The 12511-nt window shown below is 37.2% G+C and overlaps 2 protein-coding genes and 1 pseudogene across 2 annotated transcripts in view; 2 read left to right on the plus strand and 1 right to left on the minus strand.

Annotated features, from left to right (window-relative positions):
• LOC144850711 (uncharacterized) overlaps positions 1 to 12511 on the plus strand; it is a 229643-nt gene that overhangs the window by 74383 nt on the left and 142749 nt on the right. The window lies entirely within an intron of this gene.
• On the minus strand, positions 278 to 11927 carry LOC144849611 (GLIPR1-like protein 1). The gene is made up of 9 exons (XM_078706578.1): positions 11630 to 11927; positions 8915 to 9157; positions 8333 to 8460; positions 4118 to 4206; positions 3861 to 3890; positions 3261 to 3350; positions 2281 to 2388; positions 1715 to 1741; positions 278 to 1001 (listed from the first exon to the last, which is right to left on the minus strand). Exons 1-9 carry the CDS (start codon positions 11861 to 11863, stop codon positions 988 to 990), a joined length of 963 nt encoding a protein of 320 aa, XP_078562704.1. The 5' UTR covers positions 11864 to 11927; the 3' UTR covers positions 278 to 987.
• On the plus strand, positions 2797 to 2914 carry LOC144851198 (5S ribosomal RNA; annotated as a pseudogene).

A 12511-nucleotide genomic window follows, 5' to 3' on the forward strand; every position in this document is an offset into this window, starting at 1 on the left:
TCCAATGTGTACTATGCTGCCTCGGTCTGGCGGTTCTCCGGTCAAAATAAACACAAAGTTACTTAAAACAATTCGATTTTAAGGGTTTCTTAACATCACACATTTTGACCAGGAACAGTTTTAACACAGGTTAGGCTATATGAACATAAAACCCAATCCAGTGTTATATATCAACAAATGATAATATTCGTCCAGTTTCATAAATTCAGTAATACAGCATGTGTACCACATGATGTAATCCATGTGACAACGAATTACTTCCGTATATACAAATATATCGATTGATTTAATTGGTTTTTATTTACTACTAATTCTTTTAACGATGTTTACAATTATATGATTCGTATAGTTATGCACCTACTTGATCGAGTTATCCTGTGTATCATATTATTATAGTGTTCAAAGTTTAGTAGGTAAAACACAATTGTCAAAAACGTAATGACATGCATAATAATTGTTTATTGTAATGATGTATTGTTTAAATAAAGTTAACTGAATTAAAACTAGTTAAAAGGTCTAAAACATGACATTTAATGGCATGTATATGATGTTTACTGTAATGTATATTCGTTTAAAATTAGTTAACTGAATTAAAAACTAGTTAAAAGGTCTAAAACGTGACATTTAATGGCATGTATATAATGTTTTTACTGTAATGTATATTCGTTTAAAATAAGTTAACTGAATTAAAACGATTTAAAAGCTCTAAAACATGACATTTAATGGCATGCATATGATGTTTACTGTAATGTATACTCGTTTAAAATAAGTTAACTGAATTGAAACTAGTTAAAATGTCTAAAACGTGACATTTAATGGCATGCATATGATGTTTACTGTAATGTATACTCGTTTAAAATAAGTTAACTGAATTAAAACTTTTAAACACATTTCTAAAATAATATATATATATATATATCGCAATCTTAACATAATTCAGTAATTAATTCCATAGTTGAACAGGATTGATATTATTTGAACTCGATATTAGGACGTCTCATCTAAAATAAAAAACCAAAAAAAATGAAGATAAGGATCATTTAGATTGGAAATCGATAGGCACAGATAGAGGATCCTCACAGAAGAGTGAGATTATATAAAAATACGTCAATCTAATAAAAATGTCTTTTTCTACAGTAATCGGTCATGTTATGTGAGGCCATTTCGCCGTGAAGGTATTTTACTATTTTTATAAGAAAATGATATAGGCCTAGTACTCCACTACAACTAAAGCGTGGTTCCCACTAGAACGCATCGAAACGCAACACAGCGACGTATCGACGCAAAGTGCTGTATTGCGTAATCACAAGTGGGAACCGACGACGCAACAGTGCTGCAAACAACGCTACGGGAAATTAAATCAGTTTGATTTCACGCAACAACGCAAGGCAAAAGAACACTGGAAAACCAGATCAAAGTCTACGTCATGCTAACGTTTAACGCGCAATAAGCAAGTTTGATTTCACGCAGACGGGGGCAAACACAATTATTGGAAGGGCATTTCCTTACGTTGCGTCGATTGCGTTACGTTGCTAGTGGGAACCACGCTTAAACGAAAACAAGTGTATTGTTCAGAGACATTTATTTCGACTTAATAATAATGTAAATAAAAATTGTCCAATAATGAACTCTGGTGGTATGTGTAAACTCGGAATTTTGCTAGGCGGTGTAAAGGGTTAGTTGCTTGCCACTGACAATATGTAGCATAACTTACCACAAACAAAATCCGGATCACGCCCAACTGTAAACAAAAAAAACAACAAATAAAGAAGTGAATTTTTCAATTATTTTTTAAATTTCATTAAAAGAACATATGCCCGACATTTCGTTCTCCTCCTCTTCTAGAAGCTCTTTCGTTGGCGGTAAACGTCGACATATCTGCATACCAGACAATATTCTAGATTCTAGACTGTGTTTCAACTTAATATTAGTAAAAAGATAACTATTTTAGTACACAAGATGTACATGTATATGTATACTTTTATTTACATACATGTATTAAGGCCTTTCATACGTATAATACTTGAGGTCCAGACAGAAATCGAAACGTAAAAAAACATAAGAAAAGACAAATCAAATAATACAGACTTAGTCTAACCAGATAATTTTGTAATTGCAAGTCTTCAATAAAAGACTACTGCAGTATTGTGAATCCATCGGACTTGTGCTTGTTAGCCATACACGTACTGGCCCAAATGACACCAATGAAACCCAGTAATAAGATAAGTAAGCCTGAATTTCCTTAGAAAATAAGAATACTTTTATATTTGTTTGACCTACCGCACGATCCACACATTTTGGGACACCTGTCAATAGCAGGTTGATAAAAACTGCACTGGGCGGGGTACCATCCTGCCCCGCAGTACTTGTGTCGGTCTTCACACACATCTAAAACAAACAAGAACTAGTATAATTTTCCAACATTACAAGATAATTTAGGGTAGACCACAATCTGATTATAATTATTTAGGCCTATTATTACTTATATTATCAATTGTCATCCAATTTCCCCGTAAGTATCCCCAATTTTTTTATTGAAGTATCCTAGACAAATTGTGGGTTACACCATTACATATTTTCTCAACACAAGTTAAATTTTGGAAGATCTTTTAATTGACCACTTATAGTGTTTGTTTCACATCCATTTGTATTATCTATACAATATCTAATTTAAAAAATGTTATTTCGAATTTATTTGACTATGGGAATTGACTATCATGAAGTTCTGTTTAAGCCTATGGTAAATATATATAACCACATAATGTGGTTTTGGTTGAAGTTAACCGTTTTGTCTTTTTATACGGCTTTACCACGTTGAAACACCGGTTATCGTCAGATCACCGAAGTTAAGCAACGTTGGGCCTGGTTATAGCTTGGATGGGAGACCATCTGGGAATAGCGGGTGCTGTATACGGAGCTGGGGTCCCGTTTGCATTTGAAATCAGCACTGCTGACTCTTATGGCAGCCCCTGCATCTAGTATCTGCCTCAGACTGGTCAAGGTGGACACTGGACGAGAGAAGCCCTTGGTCAATGTTTGGACCAACCAAGGTGCTTTAAACAGTCCTGGCTTTGTTTGTATCAAACCTGTTAGTGGTGGTAATTATCGCTGTTGGTTTCGATTGAATAAAATAAACATTATTTTTGTCAAATATTTTTTTCTATGGAAGGGATTAACATTAACTGCGAAATGGCCTATTCAGAGTATTTTTAAATTAATCTAAATGGGGGACAATACATCTTTAAATATCTGAAACTTACTTGAGCAATCAACACCTTCAAATCCATTTTGACATGTACAAGTACAATCTTCATTCAATGTCCCACAATTCTTGCACAACTGTTTACACTCTTGAACGTAAAAATAAAACGGAAGATTATCAATGTGGAGCTGTTCCTAGTTATGATGTAAGCTGTAGAAGTTCCAGGGACTTGGGTTTTGGGATAAGCATTAGGATTTGATAAGCTTAATTATAGGAGTGAAGTACCGGAATATTGTCATAACCAATTTATAACGAGTTTGTTTCACCCTATAGTGTACTGCAAAGTTTATTTACCCATAATAAAACATGTTTATGTGTTAAGCTCTGTCTACACTATCAAACTTTATGTGACAGAAATTGTGATGTGCCCATATATGGACATGATGTTGTCATATCACTACCATATTAGTGTATATCACTACCATATTTGATCACATCACATTTTTTTTGTCAATATCTAAAAACAGTACAATATGAATACAGCTTTGATCTCAAATTGGCAAAAAATACTTCTTTTAAACGAAAATAATAATAATAATTCATAGCTATGCCAGTTGCTAATAATGGTTCTAACACATTATACTGAAGTCTTACTTACCACACTCTTCGTTGTGCTCAGAACACGGTCCTACGTTTAAAGAAAATTAAAGTCCGTATTGAAGATGGTCTACTCAACATTATAATGGAATAGTTTCCACCACTATTTTAAAGGTGAATAGTAGGCCTAGTAATAAATTATCTTATTTTATTTTTCACTTTGGAAAAATTTACAATACAATTATATAAAGATAATAAACCAATTATTGTATAATATAGTATGATAACGAAGAAAACAAAACAAAATAGAGGTCTTACGACATTGGCCATTGTAACACTCTCCACTGCCGGAGGCACATTTAGTACAGCTTGGACCTGCTTCGTAAGGGTGTCGATTATAATTTCCACTTAAAAATAAAAGAATGTATAAATAGAATGAAAATATAATACTTAATAGGCCTAAGTAGCAGCGTTGAGTATGGTTGCACGTGATGGCGCTGGTTACCGTTCGTTATGCTTGACGTAAGGTATTGTAGTGAAATACCCCTCCGTAAAATGGTCCAGTCCACCGGGTGACCCGAGGTCACGTGTGTCGTCCTGAGGAGACCAGCGGTCTCTTGAGATTTGGACGATATAGGATACACACGGAATATAGACACCGCACAACGGAAGTATACGGAGTGTTTTACCGTGTTCGATATCAAGGCATACTGTAGTGTTTACTGTTGGGCAATGAACTCCCGAGAGACCAGCCCACAACGACAGGTAAGCCACACTACTTTCTGCTAGTTTGATTCTATTCTCGGCCGTTTTACAACATTGGCGCTGCGAGCAAAAACGTAAGCGATTAACGCCAAGTTAATTAATTTTGGCATAGAGTTCGTTCCCACACCTGTGGGGCGACAACGGTTCAAATTTCCCGCTGCATTTTCACAATTCCGCACGGTGTAGACTCACCGCGATTAGTGAATTTAATAAAGTGCACGGATTTTTGTTCGACTGTGTAGGCGCTACTAGCACTACGTTATTGCTTTTGTAACTTAACTTCGTCAAGTGAAACCCATTAAAAAGTTAAACTTACATAAGAATTATAAAGTGATTATTGTTTTTGTTGTAGTTTTTAGTGATATAGTAAAAAGATAAACTATAGTGAGAAGAATTATTTCAGTTGTCTTTAGTTCAAACGTTGTGGAAATTGATTCAACGAGCGACTCCTCCATTGTGTGATCTTTTGAATTCCTGAGACACCTGTGGGCGGAGTCCGTACATTCCATTGATCTCATTTGCATATCGTTTTGTGTTTAGCAACTGTGATACATTTTAATTACTATTGTTTTTCAGAAGTAGACTTTATTTTAAAGCTTGTTTTATTACGATACATTTTACGTATACTCTTTGTACATTGGGATACATTTCTGTGTGTGTGTAGAATAAGTATAATCACTGTAGTCAATTGATATAACACTCTGATTTACTTTAAATTATTTATAGTATATTTAATTAAAGAAATAATATGCCTCGAAAATCTAGACTTATTTCTATAAATTTCTGCGACGTTACAGACCTACTCCTGGTGCCTGGTATAGGTGCTGCACGTGCCCAGAAATTGATAGATTGGAGAGGCCGTTATGGGAATATCACCCCGATCAATATTGGGGATATAAAGGGTTTGGGGAAAACAAAATTTTCCAGATGGTTCGATTTCACCCCAAATCCTAAGCGGGGAGGTATTATAACCACAATGAACGCCGTGACATACCTAGTGGATGCACGGAACGAAACTAAGGCGGCCAGTTTAAATCCCGCTAACGGGGACTCCACGATTTCCCGTGAGCCTCGGGGAGATGAACGGGACCGATCTTACTTTCCTGCCAGCCCGGGACCGGGAAACGAATTGAGACCACCTACACTTCCGGAGGTTCCACTACGTTCCGGGGTTGGGGAAGGACGCCCTCTTTATGATGGAAATGGTTCAACATCTAACCCGTTTTTAGGTAGCCCGGAGGGAGTTGTCCCATCCAATACGCCCGGTCAATACTCCTATGTAGATTCTTGGGGGAACCGGAATATCGGGACACCCCTCCTACACTTTCATCTCACGGTACACGGGTAACATCTACTGTTAGTCCTGGAATGACGCCAGTGTATTCCAGGGCCCAGGCTACTCCTCAGGCTGAACAGTCTAATATGAGGGGTGACACTCCCGTGGTTACTGCTAGCACCACATCAGCGTGTACCCGGCCGCACTTTCCCGTCTCTAATAGGCCCCAATACTATGAAAACAGAGGGGGTCACCCACCAGCAAGGCGGTCATCTAGAGAGGTACCTCAGAGACGCCATGCTGATTGGGCTTATGAAAACAATGACCGTACGTATTACGACGGCAGCGAGAGTGAGGGGAATATACCCAACCATCATTTCACACCGAACATGATGAATTCTTAGCGTCCTTTAGAGAGTTCTTACGTACCACCGAGCGCAGGGCCCCTAGACGACAACAACCACATTTTAGGTCAAAGGACATTCCTAAAAATCTGTCGTTTAGCGGGAGGGACAATTGGGTTTTATTTAAGCAGCGTTTCCTCAACTATGCTGACGAATATGGCCTCAGTGATAGGGGAATGCACGATGCTTTTCAATGGTGCGTTACAGGTATTGCGGCAGATTACTTCATTAATCTAACTCATATGAACCGAGATTTATCTTTCAGGCATATTATAGGAGCTTTCGACGAGCGCTTCAAGGCTGAGGAATTACCTGAGGTCTTGCAAGTGAAGTTGGAGGCGGCCAGTCAACAGGAAGGTGAATCCATTGAGGATTGGAGCGACCGAGTACTCACCCTAACGAGAAAAGCTTTCCGGGAACTTCCTAAAGATTGGATTCATCGGAGAGCAGTCGTGAAATTCTGCGTGGGTTGTCTCGATGCCGAGGCCGGTCAGTATATCCTACACCAGAACCATAATACTTTGGTGAAAGCACTGGCAGCCTACGAAAAATACATTGGCTATAGGGAACTTTGCATTCGGGGAAGGAAGGGGCGACCAAAAGATCAGGTGAGGCCGCACGTACGATTCGCAGCCGTGCCTGACCAACGACATCACAGGTCGCCGCCCTCATATGCAATAGAATCTTCTGAAAGTGGGGAGGAGGTAGAGGTCCGACAGGTTGGTAAGTTTGGAAAGGGTTGGACTCGCCCCGCGAGCCCCGAGAAACCTGTCCTGGGCCTGTGGATAGGAAGGATCAACACGATCGCAAGATTCCTCCACGGCCGACTCCACCCCACACCGAGACCAGGATGGAAGCGGTCGAACGACAAGTGGGGCAACTGAACACGAACGTCGACCAGTTGACGACCAACGTCGGCCATTTGATGACCAGGTTCGACAGTCTATTAACGGCCTTGCATCCAACACCTACATCACCACCATCGCCGGGTAGACGGTACTCAACCTCGCCCCCGAGAGTGTGTTTTGAGTGTCGAGAGCCAGGTCATTTCAGGAAGGACTGTCCTAAGTTAGCCCGACAAGTTCGACAAATTGAGTCGGAAGGTGACCAGTCGTCAAACTAGACCAGGTTGGAAGCGCAGCCCAGCTTCCCAACCTGTCACCTCGTCCGGGCTCAGGTCTTGTGAAAGGTAACAAAAGTAAATATAATGGTAATAATAATCATGGTAAAAATAATAATAGTAATGACAATAACCGTGATACTAGTGATAACAATAATAGAAATATTAGTCACAGTAACACGGATCAGGATAATACTAATCATTCTTTCATTATTATGAGTAATTTTTCAGAGACGACACTGCAACCAGACCTGCTTCCAGGTAGCGAAGATCCCACCCGTGGACACTACTTCGACGACCAACGAACCATTCCGCCGGCCTACCAGAAGTTTTAAGTTATTCTATTATGTTATTTCTCTAAGGTGCTAGGAGATGCACTGGTTTCAGTTATTTTAGAGTTAACCAGAAGTTATTATTTTATTTTACAGCATGACCACCCGAGCACCGGCCCTGGCCTTATAAAATCGGGGGAAGTGTAGTGAAATACCCCTCCGTAAAATGGTCCAGTCCACCGGGTGACCCGAGGTCATGTGTGTCGTCCTGAGGAGAACAGCGGTCTCTTGAGATTTGGACGATATAGGATACACACGGAATATAGACACCGCACAACGGTGAGTGTTTTACCGTGTTCGATATCAAGGCATACTGTAGTGTTTACTGTTGGGCAATGAACTCCCGAGAGACCAGCCCACAACGACAGGTAAGCCACACTACTTTCTGCTAGTTTGATTCTATTCTCGGCCGTTTTACAACAGTATAACGGTACAAATACTTAGCTAGCGGGGTTGTAAATAAAACACATGAATGTAACTTGATTCCGTTACTTTGTTTTTAACTTGTATTTGGATTACAACTGGACGTCATAAAATCTCATAATTCCTGGATCGGATTTTATTGGTATAATTTTTGTTTAGGATGAACACGGTAATAAATGTTACTGGTACTAACAAGTGTATTGGTATACTTACGCTAACCCATAGTTGCAGACAATGAGCCAGACGTCCTTTTTTGGCGAACTATCAGGAACTGACGGTTCCACAGCCGTTTCACAGAATTGGCGCCCGCAACCAATGGCGTATGAATCGGCCCAAACCACCTGTGCATGTGATACATAAAAACAATCAACTCCAATCACGGAGGTTTATACCTTCATGGTTTAATGGTGGTCAAACTAATTTTTCGTCGTCAATTTCAAAGAAAAAGACACACAGTTTATTGTGTACAGACTTATTGAGTACGCCAAATATAAACATTACGTTGAGGAAAAAAGAAAATGAAACCAATCTAGTTGAGTGACGTTATCATTTAGTAAATAAACACACTCTTCTTCTTGTAACGTATTGTTGTACCTGTGTGTGTGTGTGAGTAACGTATTGTTTTACCTGTGTGTAGTGTGTAAGTAACGTATTGTTTTACGTGTGTAGTGTGTAAGTAACGTATTGTTTTACCTGTGTGTAGTGTGTAAGTAACGTATTGTTGTACCTGTGTGTAGTGTGTAAGTAACGTATTGTTTTACCTGTGTGTAGTGTGTAAGTAACGTATTGTTTTACCTGTGTGTAGTGCCCACATGCTTTAGAACATTCTCGAGTGGTGTAATTGTAAAACTTATATTCGTTGTACCAGGCGTACGTAGCGCTTACTCCACTAGCAAAATTATCTGGTGTGCCACCACCAAGCCACAAATTCTGACCAATCGGTGAAAATGATGATGTATTATTTTCAACCTGACCATGGTCCCAGATGCACAATTCTGCATACTGTTGAGCCATGTTAGCTAGTGGTTCATCCCAGTTCTGAAATGTGAACAAACATGTATTTAAATAATACATTAAAACTCCTATTATTCTGGAAAGTTTTCCAGGGGGTATCCTGAATATTAGGGATCGATGGTCGTAGTTTCTTTTTTTTTTGTTTATATATTTAGGCAAATTGCAAAAGATAACCATAAGCGAATTATTTCACTATTCTTCTTAAAAAGGTGGCAAAGACAGACATAAACAAGATGATCTACATAAGCAAAGTCGTATTACAAGTCTTTGGGAGTGGAGTTGTAAATTGTCATAAAAAATCCTGACATGACAAGACTTGAACCCAAGACCTTTGAATTGGTAGCCAAACATCATCAAACATCAAGTATGCCCATACTTCTCTGCATTCATTTCACGGGGAAATTCCACTGTAAATCACATATAATAACATATATAAAAAAATAATATGTATCTCATTACTGATTGTACATACGGGTATTTTATAAAAGGCTTTGCGCAAAAGGAACCCACCCGGATGTTGGCTGACATGCCCTGAACTCAGCTTTGCTGTTTCCGATCAGTATACAGATAAGTATCAATCAACCTCTTTATGGTTAAAGGCATAATACAATTATACTGTATTATTTGAATAATTATTTTGTATGTAACAACCAATATGCGATATAATATTGTAGTATGTTCACATTGTGAATAAAAATTAAAATTCCCTAATTCTAATTTTATTTTTTTATTTCACACAATTTGAAATTTGAAAATGAGAAAAAGTAAATGTGATTTGTAATTGCATTTTACAACATATTATCATTTGTTCTACAATATCAACTCTAAATGTCAAGTATAGCAAATTAACTATTTTTTCCCAAATTAAGTTTAAGTTCAGCGTCGGCTGATTGTCGTAGTCATTTAGTCCAGACGGGTGATTGTATATCGAATGATTGCTTTTTCATTAAGTCAAAAAGAAAACAGTGTACTGAAACAATTCCTTGTTATTTTGCAGCTCACTATGTCGGTCGGTTGGTCGGTCGGTAAACACTAAATTTGAGCACGCGACAGCAGCCATGTATATGGCCTTGTTTTGTTTAATTTAAAGATGTATTGTCCCTTGAAACACAAAAAAATGAAGGTCAAAATATTCTAAATTTAAATTGGCCATATCAAAGTAATATTAAAGTTATTCACTTTAAGTCGAAAATTTGAGCCAAAAACAACAAGTATACGTAATTAACAGGTAAATTAGTTTGATTACAATTCGACTGGAAAATCGTCGCGAGCGAAAGTAAACAAAGATTTCAAACCACGAGTACACATTATGCATATGCTAATTAGGATTGTTTACAACTCGTCACGGTTGAGAAGGTATTTTTACACAGATCGTGAGGAAGTTTTATGATTATGCATACAGAGTAGCCAAACAAGCACGTTTCATTATGGGATATGTTTTGATCGAAAACGTTGACTGGAAGTCAAAGTTATTTTTTTAACAAAAAAACGTCTGTATTTCAGTTAAATGATTTTTTTTTTCGACTAATTTTCGGTGAAAGTTAATAACTATTATGATACTTCAAAATAACCCACCTTTTTTCGAAATCTTTTATTTTTTATTTTTTTGGAATTAGTCAAAGGGACAATACATCTTTAACATTTTAGATAAATGAACAGAACTTTTTTAAGTGAGCGAGATAGAAATGCTAGATTTTATAAGTTAAAATCAGGGAAGCTGATATAACAAAATACAAAACAAAAATATGCTGATGTTCCTTAATATTATTAGTTCTTGCAAACTGAGCTACTATACCTTCAATAATTTATTTATTATTTTTTTTAAATTTAATATGGTGGCCATGACTTAAAGTTTGTTTCCAAACTGATTTTGGCCTCCTTCTGCACACTTTTTTGTGTAGTGTAACTTTGTTTTTTAGGCTAAATGTTAATGTTATGCATGTGCAGAGAAACAATAAAACAAACAATGGCACAGCAAACTGTAAAGAAATAGACGGATTCAGTATCCGGTTTTATCTAGGACCCTTTAAATCGTAGACTACATGCATTCATTTGTACTTAGCTTGCCTCGTTTTTCGATCGTACGATTTTGGTGAAATTCGGAAAACAATGAAAACACATTTTTTGTCCGTAAAGTGCTGTATCGCTAATTTGGATCAGTTAAAAAACTATTGCATTGTACACGAATGTATTACAAATATTACGAATATACATAGAATAGATTAGAAAATTACAGCAGAATCCCTTCCTTCAAACACAGCCCCCGCCCCATTATTTAAGGGACACCCATACAGGTGCTTAAATAATGGAGAGGATTAAGTAATTCTTTTTAAAATAGCTTCCGTATCTAATCGCTCTAAGAAAATAAGTTATAAATATTCTTTTCTAGGTTTACTTTCGGTTCTTAGTTTATGTTAAATTCTAAGAATATCCATCTAACTTGCGGACTACGAATTACGTAGTGGTAGGATAAATATGCAAGGTTTGTAAACATACCATATAGCGCATATCAGCTGCTTCTGGCTCCACTTGTCCTCTGTATTCATTGTGTTGGTCAACAATTTCCTGTGCCTCCTGCTCTGTAAACGCGTCAGAATTTGTCGATCGTACAGATCTCTCAGTTTTGCACGTTCGCAAATTCTTACTAACAGACACGGCTTGTATTGACGCCAGGCTTACCAAAACGATAAACCCTACTTGGAACATCACTGCCTTCGATAGTAAACACATATATAGGTTATACGACTGATAAATTGTAACAGTGGTTCTGGTGAAACTAACGTGTACGATGTGAAATCGGTTTGTCGACCAGCAGACTATATACTAAACTTGATGTTTTCTTTCTTTTGATTGGTTGGGAAGCGAAACGATATCATGTAAAGTTAAATTAGATTTTAGTTAATGACATTGTGTGCCTACTATTTAATAACTGTCACTCAACCACCTGTACACGTCACTTTAATAAAGTGATATTTACAAGAACTTTAATAAATCATTAATTTGATTATAGTCGATATAGTTATTATTATACATTCAAATCAAATAAAATATGTTATTTGTTGTAATGGACCAACTTAGGAGGAGATCCATTCAATTGAACAAACTTTTCTTTTTTAATTTCGGCATTATTGTCAGCATACACGTGTACACGTCACTTTGATAAAGTGATATTTACACGAACTTTAATAAAGCTTTAATTTGATTTTATATCAATATAGTTATCAATATACATTCAAATCAATGTTGTAATGAACCAACATAAGTTGTTACCCTTTTACCTCTTTCTTCTTCATATGTCAGCATTATACCATTATATTTTGTTTACTCTTTAACCTGTTTGTAAAATTATTTAACAAGCATTTTTGATGATCATTCACA

This window comes from Antedon bifida, chromosome 8 (assembly GCF_963402885.1).
Source record: "Antedon bifida chromosome 8, ecAntBifi1.1, whole genome shotgun sequence".
NCBI classification, from domain to species: Eukaryota; Metazoa; Echinodermata; class Crinoidea; order Comatulida; family Antedonidae; genus Antedon; species Antedon bifida.

Excerpts from the sequence above, each read along its gene's own strand:
- LOC144849611 (XM_078706578.1), bottom strand. The coding sequence starts at position 11,863 with ATGTGTTTACTATCGAAGGCAGTGATGTTCCAAGTAGGGTTTATCGTT. Across the intron at positions 8,461-8,914 it reads CATGTGGGCACTACACACAG|GTGGTTTGGGCCGATTCATA; the intron begins GTAAAACAATAC and ends TCACATGCACAG. Across the intron at positions 3,351-3,860 it reads TGAGCACAACGAAGAGTGTG|AGTGTAAACAGTTGTGCAAG; the intron begins GTAAGTAAGACT and ends TTTACGTTCAAG.